Source organism: Pteropus alecto, unplaced genomic scaffold (assembly GCF_000325575.1).
Source record: "Pteropus alecto unplaced genomic scaffold, ASM32557v1 scaffold161, whole genome shotgun sequence".
NCBI lineage: Eukaryota > Metazoa > Chordata > Mammalia > Chiroptera > Pteropodidae > Pteropus > Pteropus alecto.
In genome coordinates, this window is record NW_006432943.1 from 9918677 (window position 1) to 9934012 (window position 15336).

At 35.8% G+C, this 15336-nt stretch overlaps 1 protein-coding gene across 1 annotated transcript; it reads right to left on the bottom strand.

Annotated features, from left to right (window-relative positions):
* Positions 1 to 4914: 4914 nt before the first annotated feature.
* On the bottom strand, positions 4915 to 14230 carry EPGN (epithelial mitogen). The gene is made up of 6 exons (XM_006907654.3): positions 14018 to 14230; positions 11880 to 12178; positions 11274 to 11363; positions 8409 to 8529; positions 7527 to 7679; positions 4915 to 6145 (listed from the first exon to the last, which is right to left on the bottom strand). The coding sequence occupies exons 2-6, from the start codon at positions 11920 to 11922 to the stop codon at positions 6091 to 6093; spliced, it is 462 nt and encodes a 153-aa protein (XP_006907716.1). The 5' UTR covers positions 11923 to 12178; positions 14018 to 14230; the 3' UTR covers positions 4915 to 6090.
* Between the last annotated feature and the right edge of the window lie 1106 nt (positions 14231 to 15336).

The window sequence follows — 15336 nt, forward strand, 5'->3', positions numbered from 1 at the left end:
AAATGACCCTCTGGGTTAGGTATAATTATTACCCTCATTTTATAATGGAGGCTACTAAGATTTAGAGGGATTAAATAGTTCGTTCTTCATCGTGGAACTACTAAACAATTGGGATTCAAAAACCCAGCTCTCTGAGATCACAGATCTTGCTTCAAACAACATTGGCCAAGCATCAGCCATGGTCCAAGTACTAATGGTCCAAGTACTGTGCTGAGCGAAGCAGGCCTTAGAACTGGACAGCCTCAGGGTTAAATCCAGGTTCCACCCCTTACTAGCTGCATATCATCGAACAAATTATTTAAACTTTATAATTTCAGTTTCTTAATCTGAAAAATGGAAAGCAATCATAATAAAATAGTTAATATTAATTGATCACTTACTGTTACCCTCAAAACACTCTAGGAGATAAATATTATCCCCTTTCCACAAATGACAAAATTCAGATTTAGAAAAGTTAAGAAATTTGATGGGTGGAGCTGGGATTTAAGCCTCAGTCAGCTAATTTCCAAAGACTGGTCTCTTTAACTACTGTTCACCACAGCCCCCATTAAACCTGCTCCTGGCTATCTCCGAGGATTGAAACAGATGCTATATGTAAATTACTTAGCACTGTGCCTAGTCTGCGGCATGGATGTAATGAATGAACTCCATTATTAATCTTATTACCTCTGGAATTTAAACATAAATCATTATAACACAAGGCAGAATGCAAGCACCATTGGTTTTTTTGTTCTTTTTGTTTTTTTAACAAAGGATGCCCAGGGAGTTCAAAGGAGGGAGAGACGCATTTGTAAATATCATAGTTTTTCAAGGAAAAAACAACATTAGAAAAAAAATAGGATCTTGGCAGACGGATGAAGGAGGGTAACATATGTGAAGGAAACGGCAGAGACCTTAACATAGAAATTGTGGGGTCTGCGTGGGGAACGCTGGGAGGGCAGATGAGAAAGGGAGACCCCTGACCCTCCTGTGGGAGGGCCACACTGCTGGGAAAGGAGTCTTTCCTAAACATGGCCTACAACAGGAAGTCAGCATCGGCTTTTGAGCAGGAAGGCAACATAAGCGGAGGTGAACACAGAAAACAACTCTAAAGATTGTAACCGAGAGCGAACGAGGGCGTGGGCAGGGCAGCGTCTGAGTCATCGGAGGCTGCCAGCTTCCAGGTGAATGTGGTTTCTCCTAACGAGCACATTCCTGGGCAACCCAACCCGAGTTTCTTTTTGGCTTGTGCAGTTTGTAGTCCAACGAGGCCCTCTAAAGGCATCTTGATGACTAGACTCAGAACAATTCAGATGAGGCAGGATCTTAAAATCAACCCAGTCAAAGAAATCAAGGGTGCAGATGTAAAGGCCCATAGGAACCTGGAATAATGATCATGTGACAGAAGCAGGCTGAGTGTTTAGGGCACACTCCTTCTAACCAAATCTGTATAGGAATGTAGGGCCACTGCTCTATATCTTCTAGTCTACAAAAGAAGCTAGAAAAGCTAGATTTTCATAGGAAAACATTTTGATTTCTAGATGTGAGCTTCATTTCAAACACTGGGAAAACCGAAGTAAATACATCTGCGTGCTGGGTCGGCTTTATATGTTGCTTATTTTCAACATACAATTTCCAAACTGGAAGGAAATGTAGAGACCACCTTTAGAATCTACCTTCTCCACTCAACAGACAAGAATATCATGTCCAAAGGGCACCAGCTGGACAAGATTACAGGTCATTTAGGTGTCCATTGCACAGATTATTTAAAGTTGCTTGCAATTTTTGCCCTAAACTGGATCATCACCACTGTTTTTCTCTAAGGTTTATGTGGGGCTAAGAGTAAGATTGAGGGTAATATAGTGAAAAGCTGTTGATGAGATTTTACCAAAGTGTGAAAACCACTCATTCCTCATCCCATCACCAAACTGAGCCAGGCATGTCTCAATTAGGGTAATGTCAGTGCCGAGAACCCTTGTCTACATTCTGGGGTCGAGTATTCCCAAGTGACCTTCTTGTCCCCTGAGTCCTCAGGATAAACCAGAGTACATTTATAGTCTAGAGTCTCTCCCCAGACTATACATTCACCTGTCAGCAGGCACCTGAGGCATGTTTTGGCCCCACCTTAAGGATGGTATGCATATTTAATATTCTGCAGATGACAGTAGGGAAATTTTGTGGTTGATCCATGACAAAATTTATTATTTTATATATTTTAAAGAAAAGAATTTTTTTCATTTGCATAAAAATCACTTGAGTATATCTCTAAGCTCAAGAAATTAACCACCAGCAATAATATTTTCCATAAAATATTGAGAAGAATCACCCTGTAGAGCTTAGATGAGAGACTTCGGCATCAGAGTTACCTGGTTCAGGTCTAGGCTCTGCGCTTCAAGTCCATGTCACCTTGAAACAGTGAATTGCTTTCCCTAAGCCTCAATTACACACAGACATGGATTAATTAATATGATGCTAATAATGCTTTTCAAACATTGTAAGTGACCATAAATGGCAGCTATATTACATAATTGCTTCATCTTGATTTGTGAAAAGACTTAATATTGACTCAATATTTTTTGTGCGATTTAAAGATTTAGAGGTGCCATTCTTCCCAGAAAGATGTGAGGCCTGCTTGACATCCTCTTAAAGATCAAAAGCACTGTGAGTTTGATACCTGCTTGACTGTGGTCTTCACCTAATTTCAATCTAAATGATTTATGCTCCAATAATATCTGAGACATAAAAATTACAAAGAAAAGACCTGACACATATGGATAAGGTCTGACTAAACAATTCAATTCTCCTTGTTACCATGTAATCACATTCCTAATCTTTATGAGATGTCTCTTTGGAAGCTGTGGGTGTTGTCCACAATCTGGAACATCTGTCATGTTTAGCTTTGGCAGAGGAGTAAAATATAATGAAGGGACACATTTATTCACATGGATATTCTCAAGGGGCCTAGCCTTTGTCTTAGGAAATTAACTGCTTAGGCTCTTGGACTCTGAGCTATACTTTCATTGACTAATTAACAGAATTTGGAGCTAAATTTTGAAGATATGCTTCTGAATGTGCTACTGAATAGGGTTGCACCAGAGATTTGGATAGAAATGTGGACTCACCTAGATTTGCATTGTCAGACTCTGACAAATTAAATTTTAATACTTCTATGTCACTTTGTCAGATGCTAGTATCCTGATGTCATATAGTCATGATATAAGCCAGAAAGAGTGATACTTTGCAATTGGGAGTTTCTGATAACCCTTCCTATAGTGTGAGTTGTAGGTTATCAATATTTATAGTGTGTTACATTTTGTAATGCAGAGAATTACATTTCTGATAACCCTTCCTATAGTGTGAGTTGTAGGTTATCAATATTTATAGTGTATTACATTTTGTAATGCAGTTAAATGGCTTACTCCTGGCCTCCTGCAGAAAGGAATTATCCTTATGTTCAACATCTAAAACTTAAATCACTGGTGTTTGTTTTGTGATTTTAAGACTTTTTTTTTCCATTACATAGAATGAATAAAATCTTGATGTCACCAGAATGGACATTTTAAAATTAAAGGATTAGATCTGTATTGTGCCAGGAAGCACTAAAAGATGAACTATGTTATAATTTCATCTACTTCATTATAAAAACATAATTATACAAAAAAACTAATTTGGGGTAAGAAAATACAATAACAAGCAACTATAATTCCCTTTTTATAAATTTACTGGCTTGAGTATGACTAAAATTATAGTGTTTGCTCTCACTCCCATCATGCTTCAAAATGCTAACTAATGAAGACTCATGAATGTTCTCAAAGAATTGAAGGACAGACACAGGAAGGAGACAAAACAGGAACCGAAAGTCATTAATGAACCTCTTGGCCAGTTTGACTTAGTAAAAAATGCCAGAAACATGTTCTTATTTCTTTCTTAAATTATCTACCCCACCTAATGATCCATAGGTTGATAGCTGAAAATGTAGTTCTGATGCAAGGGCTTCACTGGTAGGCTTTTTTCAGGGTCCTAATGCACATAGGAAAAAAATAAAAGATGAAAAAATTTACAGAACATCTTATATTTATGCATTTCTCTACTTAAGTCCTGATTACCTACATTAATATTGCCAGGTGGGACTCTAGCACTATAGGAATGCCAGAGATTCCTTCCTGCAAATTTAACACAAGGAGTTACGGGAACGCAAGATTATTGTGTATGGCAGACTATGTAATAACAGATAGCTTCTCATGAACCATTCTCTAAATTTCTGTACAGACTTAACTGTGTGCATTTTATACTGTTAATGCATAGTTTTCCACAGGTGAATCCAGACTCCAGCATTAATTACTCTTTTCTTTCATCAGGAAGCAGTCCTTAATTAAGCTTTATTGTTTCTTCCTGGACTCTCCCCAGCTTTTTAACACCTTTTTGAAATCCTCAGGAAGAGCATAGCTTTCTAGGTGTGGTTACTGGAGTCACTGGGAGGAACCTTCACCTCCCCACTCCTTGGTATGATGTAAACCTTTACATACTTTGGACATGCAGAAACTGCTGGCATGCAGTTTATCTGCCTTAAGTTCCTCTGAAGGCAAACAAAGCAAGTGAAATACCTTCTACTCAAAAGAAAGCAGAATGTAAAGTTTTGTTTAGGAGTGAATGCAAACTCATAACTTAATAAAATCGAAAGCCTTGTTATTAGGCTACCATTGTGAGACTATTCACATTTGAGCCTCTTTTCACCTATCTCATCATCAAAATTGGTTTGTTTATCAACATCACGATGAGGGGGGAAAGCCCAGAGTTTTAGACTGAATCTAAAAGAAAAATCGTAGCTATTATTTTTAAATCTTATGTTTACTTCCTTTAAAAACAAAATTTTTAAATTATCATTTTACAAAACGAATGCTAAAATATATACCTAAGATGATATCCAGTGGTGTGTTTTGGGTTTAGAGGTGGGGTTGAGAATAATCCCACTTGCAGCACAGATATGGAAATTTTTCTTCTCTCACTGTCAAATTTTAGAGCTAGAAGGGCCTTGTAGAAAATGAAACTGAAGCTCAAAGAAATTAAGGGTCCTGCCCAAGATTATTCTAACTACATGGAAGAAATATGATTAAAGAGGAAGGACCTTACTTCCCAAATAGTTATTTCTACCACCGTTTCATTTTCTTTCTCTATGTGCAAATCTGCTATCAAGTATTCAGAAATGGTAAAGAAGGTTTCCACGTGCTGTCGGCCGATGAAAAAATTCCTGTGTCCGATTTCTCAGTTTCTCTTTTAGGGCCAAGTGTAGAATTTCATTTATTAGTAGAATTCTAGAATTTCAGTCCAAATGGGTAATTCCACTAATAATAGGAGGAAGTGATGGACATAAGCATTAGGAGACCAATGTCCAACTCGTTTTATAATCCATTCAGAAACAGAAATATTTTGCCTACTCAGGGCTTGATCTCCAGATACCTTTCAGCCAGAAACTCTGTAGTTTATTCCATATTTCACACATAAAGTTTCCGTAGTGTTGTCACAAGCCGTGTATGATGTATGTCTGCCTCGGACATTCCATTTTCTTATCTCTAGCTTAGACTCCAGGCACATGTTTGGTTCACTGAAGGTTCCATAACACTGATCTCTTCCTAATAGTTGACATCACATCCTCTGAGACACCATAAAAGTAGCATTTTTGAGATTAGCTCCACAGAGCAGAGGTCTGAAAAACTGGTAGCAAGCAAGTGAAGACCCCAAATGTGGCATTGCTCTGGCTTGTGCAAGGTTGACCATTATTCTCATGAAAATTCACATCTGACATGGTCAGAAGCACAATACTCAGTCTCTCTGCAGTGAGAACAATAACCACACAACAACAGCAACACACCCAAAGTAGTCCTATGAACTTGACTTCTGTCACTGTAAGCTTGATTCATGGGGCTCCCATGGCATCCCAAAAATGGCAAAGTCTAAAGATCACTGTTGAAGTTTATCCTCTCATTTCATCATGATCCCAACTTCCGTTATTTTCGAGTCTAGCCAGCGTGGGAAGTTTCGTTTCTTTTGAAGATTTCAATTTTGGGCCCGCTGATTTTTACAAATGCCTCATGAAAATTTCTTACAAAGGCATCACAGTGGTCTTCCTCCAGAACAGAAATTGTAAGGCGATTTCAATTTTAGACACCTAAAACAGAGCATTGATTTCCATATGAATGTGACTGCTGTTTGTGTAGCTTACTGGGGGTTCTATAAACGTTCTGGTGAAGCAGTTGCTATCAATGCCCCACCAGATGTGCTTTACCCACTGGTAAAGCAGGTCCATCTCCCAGCATCTGTGGGTGTTAACAGGCTTACAACAGTGTCCTATCCAGAGAATTGCCCTTGTCCAACAGCACACTGCACCTGAAGATTCCTGGGAGATTTCTGTCCCCGCCCTCCATTCCTGCCAAGACCATCCTGCCACCCATGCTTGATGATGCGGGATACTAAAGCCAAAATCTCTCACCTTCTTGAGATAGGTCTGTAATGCCATTTAAGTTTGAGATCTGCCTGTGGATCTAGACTTCAGCTAATGCCACATCTGTGTGTACTTTCTTCTGCCCTAGTTTTCCTTACTTCTTTATAGGTTTCACTTTGGGTGTCCCTCAATCAATCACTTGCACAAGAATCCTCATTTTAGGTTCTGCTTCTAGGGAACCTGACCTCAGGTAGCTGTCTTATTAACATTAAAAGGTCTACTTGTTTTTTTGTTTTTCTTTTTCTTTTTCTTGGTCAATTGATGAGACAGATTTTATATTAATTGATTCAGAATTAGTATAACAGATTTTATTCTCAGATGCAATTATTCGGCAACTAAAATTTTTCTTATTTTGTACAGTCAGTCTTGGTCATTTTTAAAATGACAATTTGGTTGATAGAATACAGCAAGGAAATGCATTTATACTTTTTTATTTATCTCCCATTATTTCTTGATTTTCCCTAGTTACGCAGACTTAAGGAAAAAATTACCAGTATGGATAAGCCAGAAATAAGAATTAATATATAAGTAATTTATGCTTAATGGATCAAGCTCATCTTCTTAGGCTTTTAGCCTGATTATACCCTTAATTAGTGTCTGGGAGGTAAATGGCCTATGTCACAAATTTGCATTCATTTAATACTCATTTCTTGATTTCTTCATTCAACAAATATTTAATGAGTGTCTTTTGTGTGCCAGGCAAAGTATTCATCACTGAAAATATAATTGTAAATAAGACACACTTCATATCTACCCTTGTGGGATGTACTGTCTTCCTCATTTATAACTTTGATGTAGGTAGACAAAATGGGGATGGAGGGAAATTGTAAATTAGAGCTATCCTATTGCGACTGCAGGTAAATTTTTACCGCTTGCCTGGGTTTATGAGAAAAGGCATTAAAACAAATATATAGGAACTTGCCAGATTTACAATCATATATTCGCTAAAATACTATACATGTCAGTGCCTGGTACATTATAGGAGCTCAATAAATATTTTTCAAATGAACGAGTGCCCAGTGACTTCATATTTTGTTTTATTTCATACCTCTTTCTAATGTAGCAGTAAAAAATAGCAAGAAAACCACTTAATAATAATCCAACGCCAATCCCAATTGCAATGTATTTGTCATAAGAATCCAAAGCATATGAAGTTAAGGTCAAATGCTCACACCTTTCTCCTGTATAACCAGTAAAACACCTTTACAAAAAGAAAAGAATACATAATTTTAAAATTCATGGTGATAGAAATACAAAGAAATGACCAATTTCAAAGAATAAAAAAATTTCAATGGAAAGTAAGTAATTTAAATTAAAGAGGCAAATACCAAATAAAATTCAATTTGTTACAAGTATTAAAGAAGCTATATATTTTGCAATAATCGTTTCATTAAGGTCCTATATCAATCCAACTTTTCTCATTGGTAGAAGGGAAAAGTAGTACTTACACTTGCATGCATTGATCTAGAAAATTATTAACCCAGTATTTCATAGGAGGATGCTGAACAAATCAATTATCATAAAAATAGTATCTTAGTTGTTCTAGAACTTTATATTCCTGAAGCGTTTTTGCCATAGTCTGTTTCATTTCACCCTATAATCAACCCCATGAAAACTCGGAATCATCTTTGCCTGTAGTTAAAATGCTGATATAGATGCAATAGGTTTGAGGTGGAGCTAAAGCTTCTGTATTTTTAACGAGCTCCCAGGTTACACAGATGCTGTTAATCTGGGAACCATATTTTTGAGTAATGAGGATTAGGTAGCTTAGAAAGAGACTCTGTAGATATTCAAATACAAAGAAGATTGGTGAGTCACATTCAGGTCATGTGCTCTTTTTGCTCCATAAAACAGAAATGTGTGGAAATGTACTATGTGAGGCACCAGAGGCATAAATTCACCTTCTCTTGCCTCAGTTCTTTGCAATTACCTGCATAGGGCTTTCTTCAACTCATGATGGAAGGCACAGACACCGTTGATACAGTAACTGTTGTGGTCTTCCAGGCAAGGATGTGACAATTTTAAGGCTATAGGGCCTTTTGTGTAGTCAGCTAAGAAAAGGAGAAACAATATTAACAGATGGGGATCACATTTTTATAGTATATTAGTAACATATGTAAAGACACCTTTAATTGTAAGAATATTCTGTGGCTGCTCCGTCCATTGAACTATTGATTGATTCCCTTGGCAGGTTATATTCACAAAGGTTGGGTTAGTATAATCTAGATATATCGTTAATTCATTAGGGGATGGAGGTAAATCGATCCATTCTTTAGAAGCTATGTAATAGGGTATAGATATGAGTTTGCCAAAAGGTGGCAGCAGTGATTCCATTTCTAGCAGACTATCTTAAGCAAGGCTTCTCAAATGTATGCCTGAAAGCGAGTAAGTATAAAAAAACCTCACAATTTTTTCATTTTCCTTTTTTATACCTAAGAAGTCAGCACTTAGGAAGATTTGGATGTATAATCGTTAGGTAATGAACTTGATTCGTCTTCTCTTCTCCCAGAGGAGAGTGAGACAAGGATTCCCCTCTTCCTCTTATATGGACTACCATGAGTAGCTAGTTAAAAAGGGTACATTTTTCATAACTGTTTCAGAAGAGAAATCGTTATTACCTATTCACGAAACCAGAAACAGCTTATGGTTCAGGATTAACATAGTTAAGACAGTACCTTCAAATATTAATTAGAAATTTTACTCCATTAAGAGACATAAAATAGTGGGGAAAGCCTTGGAGTTAGAATTTAAAAGCCTGGGTTTTGATTTCTAGCTCTAATCTACACAAGTGACTACACTTGGCAGAACTTTTGTGTTCAAGTGTCCAGAGCTTCCTTATGGGAAACTTCCCAAAGGGAAATTATGTTGTGACAAAATACATATATTTCAAGATGTTTACTCCTCATTCCCTATATAAAAAGATAAATACTTATATCATTATTGGAGTTTATACAGTGAGAATGGCATGGGTAAAACTGTTTAACTGAGCCCTTTTTGGTGTATTTTAATTGCTGATTCTTAAATTTTTATCAACAGAATTACTGGCATTTTATTTTGTCATTGTTATGAATAAATATGTTATGACTATCTCCTCATCCTTAGTTATCATGTTATACCATATTTGCCTTGCTAAGTAGATTAAGAGATTCCTGTTTATTTGTTTAGATCAAAAAAAGCATATTTAATATTGAAAATATTAAATCTTTAGATACTAAGATAGAAACGAGATCTTGTGTTGTACAACTTCATTTTGGTTGAGAATATACAATATTATCTTAAAAAATTCACATTAATTTTATTGAAAATGATGTAGAGAATCTAATTTCTCATTTTAATAATTAATTCTAAAACAGTGAGACTTTCACATTATAAACTGTGCTAAGTTCTTCCTTAACCTTGGTTAAGTTCAATTAACCAAGCCTGAACCAGGATCTGCTAGAAAATGTGAGGACCTAAAAAAGGCATTTCTAAAGCAAGGATCTTCTAGAGAGATTCATCTTTCCTATAAGGAGAAGATTATTAGTTATAACTCCATAAAAAACTTCCTAAGATGCTGGATTCAGATTTTTAAGTTAAATAAAAAGCAAGGCAAACTAAAGTTCTCCATCAAGAAAGCAAAGGAAAAATATAGAGATGATATATTTCATCACTTTTTTCCCCATCATTATTACCTGTACTTTGGAGAATTTTACTTGCAGCTCCCTCTTAAGGAAGAAAATAGGTGGTGCTGGGCAGACTGTTATGAACTCAGTCACCGAGAGAAGCCACAGCTTAATTTTCTGCGATATTATCTTTTAATGAAGATATGACTTTCCCTCTTTGCTCAAACGCTTGGAAGACATGAAGATGTAAAGATGTAGAAGAAGTTATTCTAAAACCCATACTGATTTTATTTTGCAAATTGATAGATATTTAAAAACTCAAATGGGCAATTTTTTTTTAAAATTTAAAACAGTTGGTGAAATGAAGAATCCTTAAATATTACTGCTTTTTATATTCAGAAACAAAATATCTGACTTAATCTTCTTTTATTCACCTGGCTCTGAAAGCAAGATATGGTTTTTCCTCCGTTCTGTGTCAGGTCACCTATCTCCACATCAGGGGGAAGGAGTGCGTGATCTGCATAAGGATCATAATCACCCAGTACACAGCTCTTGGCCGGTAACAGCTTTCCAAGTTCACCTCTAAGAGTTCAAACAGGTTTGAAAAAAATGCTTATGTTTAACAGCAGCCAAAAGCTATTCTAATAATAATAATAAAATAAGAAAGAAGACCCATTATCACCATCAATAATAAAAATTAAATAGAAGTGGTTAGAATTATAACCTATGCTAAAACAACAACAAAACCCTCCACAACAAACAAGAAAAACGATATTTCCAAAGATAAGGGGATGTGAATTAATGTTTCATCTTGTAGCCATAACTTCTTTGACTGCAGAGCTCATAGTCACAGAACAAAATATAATGCCAAAATGGTGACAAACTGCCTCTGAACACCTGCGGGTTATCAAGAACAAAGGAGGAATCAAGCAGAAATTGTGGCATGTTCCACATTCAGGACAGTAAGTGAAGACAACTTTAATTTCTTTCATTTTCTTTACTTCCTCCCTTTACAAAGGAATTCTTTGCTGATACATTTACCTGTCACTTTCGTTTAACAGCATCATGCTAAAAGAGTTGATTATTTAATAATAAAATATGTATTTAAAATTTTTCAATGTTGCTTTTATCGCAATCAAAATTTCTCCCTAAAGTTAAAAAGAAGCCACTTGAAATACAAAAGAAGAAAATACCTTCTGTTTTGTTAATTGTCCAGTTACTTTGCTGGGTTGTTACTGTGGGTGTTGCATTCATGGCCATCTCTTCAGTCAACGCTGTCATTGCTATACGAAGTGGGGAAAGGCATCTTTAGCTGGTGAGACTCCTTTTATGTACAAGCAACAGATTGAAAATTATTCTATTGTTTCCCACTTGTGCTCGATTTTTAACTTATTTATATTTGAGATCCATAACATGACTAGGGCAATTTCTTCAGTTTCTCATCCATACCAAATCCATCGACTACATTATAATGATAGAAAATAGAAACATTAATATTTAAGAGAAAGTGAATCTATTCATATACTGATTCAATCACAAGATGTTATTTTATAGTAGTTAAAATGTATTAACTACTCTTCAGTTTTATGAAGCAAACATTTTAAAGATCTCAAAAAAAGAGGTGTCAAAATATTAGGAGAGGAACATAAATTACATAAATTAATTTGCAGATTCTGTGCTCTAATATTTGTCATGAAGAACAACTGTTAAAAGCCAACTTCTCACTAGTTCAGAGAAAACAAACCCTATTCACATTTTACATTGACATAAAATTAACAAAAGAAAAAGAAATTACCTACCGTTGAATAAGAGATAGACTGATACTGGAACTCCGAAAGCCATCTCCTGCACTTGTTAACAGTATCTTGCTCTTATCCTCCTAGACTGACGGGTAGAAGGTTTCTATGGAGCTCTCTGAGTCTTTCTTGCATTTATATTTCATGAAGCGTCATCTGGCAGTTCTTACCAATCAAAAAAATATGTGCTTCTGGCAGCAGCATAAAGCCTTGAGGCGCTCACACACTCGATTAGGATACCTGTGTTATCTCCCAATGTGATCAAGTTTTCTTTTGAAACATTGATTTTTTTTTTTTGTAACCTGTGGGCATAATCCCCAAAGTAAAAAGTACTTAAAACAAAAGTATCTGAATTAAGGAAAGGCCCCATTAGTGTAAACAGAACAGCTCAAACTCCAAAGTTGCTGGCAAACTATATCAGATTCTAACAAAGGCAGTTTTGATATTTGCAAACTAGGAAACAGCATAATCTGTTAATAAAAGAAATATCCCTGAACCTGCAGTCAGTTACAGTGCCTTTCAGTGCAGACTGAGTTTCATTGCAAATGAAGATATTTTGTAATTTATTGGCAGGGGAGAACTTACATTTGTGTAAAAACAAGTTTAATATTTCACTTTAGTTTTTGCTATCTAGTTTTATTATTACAAGTTCTGTAAAATAAAAAAATGTTATTTTTAATAGTGTCACATTGACCATGATGTCATTCTGCCATTTAATATTTTTCTGAGTAAATGGAATGGGCTACCAAGTTCTGGAAACTACAGTGATTAGATTTGTGCTCTAATGAGTTGGCTAGAGAGGACCAGTAAAGAACCAAAATAATGATGATGATAATAATAATAATAATAACAATAATAAAAGTTTCCATTAAGATAAAATTAAAATAGGTTTGGTAATCTAATGAATAAAAAGTTTTAAATTTAACACCACATTCGAATTTTTCTGTTAATTTAGTTGTGATTATTAAAGTGTCATTTTAAAGGCCAAAACATGTAATTATTGCTATTACATATTGTGACTATAAGGAGCTTCCCATAAATTTTCACTTGCCCCAAATTATTATGAATAATTTATAGATATGTTTTACGGAGGTGTTGTGCCTTTCTCTCAGGAATTTCAATTGCGCATATTTTCTGTACCTAGAAAAGCTGTTTAAGTCAAGATTGGTTATCATTTGCATCATGTCTACCCAGCAAATTCAATTACCAGAAAGGATTCCTATTACTATTCAAATATGAATTTGGCTTAAGAAATCACACAAGAATGAGCTTGTCGAACTCATTATAACTTGGGCAATCACCACACGCGTCATCATTTTAAAGTTAAAAGAATATATAGTACTTGGCTCACTTTAAATGCCCACATTGTGTATTTCTACTTCTGTGGGTTTTTAAAACCCATTTATTAAGATAATTTCTGGATAATATTTTTCCCAGACAAATAATATTTGAATTATAAGTCAAATAATCATTTTCTGCATCATTGGTGAGAATTTAAAATGAATCACTTACAAAGGATTAAATAAGCCATCACAACCAGTTGCAGTTTCTAGAGGAAAAAGCTAGGACTAACATTAAATATCTTTATTTCTAAGACTGAGGCATGAAAGTACGACTACCACCTTTGCGAAAACTATTAACTGGCATTTCCACAGTGCTATGCATCTTACAAAGTTTTCACGCGCCTCTCAATTCTCTCTTCAGTAATCCTGGCCCTGACAAATCCAGTGCCTAACATATAGTATACACTCAGTGAATCTGTCTTGTGTCAATAAAGAAATAAACAATAGGCCTTATTTTTATTCTCATATGACAAATGGAGGCTCAAAAGACTTAAGTGCTTTGCCAAAGGACCTGCCCCAAAGTCTGAACTTGAATTCATGTTCATTTTCCAATTCATAGGCCCTTTCCATTTCCCCAGCTGTGTCCTCCGGTAGAAGTCGGTATATGCTTTTAGAGGAATTCTCTTATTTATTTCCTAAAATCAAGCTTTAAATAAATTACCTTTACCATAAGAATATAAATATTAAATGAACTGTGTGGCTTTCACACACATTTGTTCTGAGAGAAATGGACCGCTGCCACTCCAGAGGTTTCCCTACTCTGGTGAGTTGGGCCACATCGTATAGAAACTCACCTACCGTTTCAGGTTAAACTTTATACCGGAAAATTGCTCTTAAGTCATCTCACATGCTTCTTTTCCTCTGGAACTCATGCTGATGGATCCAACTTACACTCTCTATAGGAGAGTCTCCTGCCTTCGCTTCTTCAATCCTCTCATCAGAAAGTCCTTTCCCCAGTCCCGAAGAATGAGGGAGATGGGTGTTGTAAGGTGGCCTCAGTGACGTCTTTATTCATTCTTGATACATGTTAGAGCAGGTTGGAGTAACACAGGAGAAAGGAGAAAGCTAAGAGCTGAGGCACTCCACTATTATTTTTTCCTTGCTACAACTTTTTGTCTTTTTAATTAATTCATCTTTTTCCTCTAGTTATAAACATCTCTTCAAGTATCTTACTCCCCTTCCCTTCTCTTCTTTTTTTCTTTCCATTTCCTTTCCTTTTTATTCTCTCTTCTCTTCTCTTCTCCTTTCCTTTCTTTTTCTTTCTTTCTTGTTTTTTCACTAACTCAACCAAAATTTGTTGCTGGACATTGGCAGAAAATGGTCATTAGTGCATTGCTTATCTCTCTCTAAACTTATTCTGTAATTCTCATGAATTTAGTTGTCATTCATTAGTTTATTTATCAATAAAATATTGAATGCCTACAATATCCTTGGCTCTGGCTGAGTGTTATGCTATTTGCAAATCATGTGTGGATTCTGACCTCAAGGAACTAAAGGGAACTAAGGAAAATACATACGTAACTGCAGTACAGAGTAGGGACTGATAACTGCCACGAATGTGTACATAAATGACTGAGAATCCAGGGGTGGGACTTAAACTTTCATGACAGTTTTCATGGACAGGTTTCATTTGAAGCGAATACGAAATTACAAGTAGAATTTAAGAGAAAGGATTCTTGGTGGGGGAGGGGCACTAAGGGCAGGTAGAATGGTGTAGTACAAAGAGAGTGGGTTCTGGCTCATGCCATTCCCACAGACTTATTTTGAATTCCAATTTACTATCCATTGGGTCTTGGCTGAGGCTTTTTAATAACCTTAAGAATAAATTTTCTCATGTACCAAATGGGCATTGTCAATAACAAAAAGAAATGAAAGCATTTAACGTATGATAGGCTCTCAGTTAAGGATAACTTATTTTTGAACAACTGTAGAGACACGAGGCATGTATAATGGTCAATAGGGTTGGGAACTTAGTGGTTAATACTTGTCGGCGAGCCCTGAATTTTCACCGCTAACTATGATTTCTCATTCCCTTCCTAGACTGATAGTACATCAAGACTTCTATTTATATATTATATCATCACCTCAAACTCAACATGTCTTAAAACTGAAGATAT

Bases quoted from the DNA above. Each gene is read 5' to 3' on its own strand.
- EPGN (XM_006907654.3), bottom strand. From the start codon at position 11,922: ATGGCTTTCGGAGTTCCAGTATCAGTCTATCTCTTATTCAACG. The intron at 8,530-11,273 runs GTATTTTCTTCT...TCCTTTTCTTAG, and splicing joins GACAATTAACAAAACAGAAG to CTGACTACACAAAAGGCCCT. The intron at 6,146-7,526 runs GTATGAAATAAA...GCTCTGTTTTAG, and splicing joins TACTGCTACATTAGAAAGAG to GTGTCTAAAATTGAAATCGC.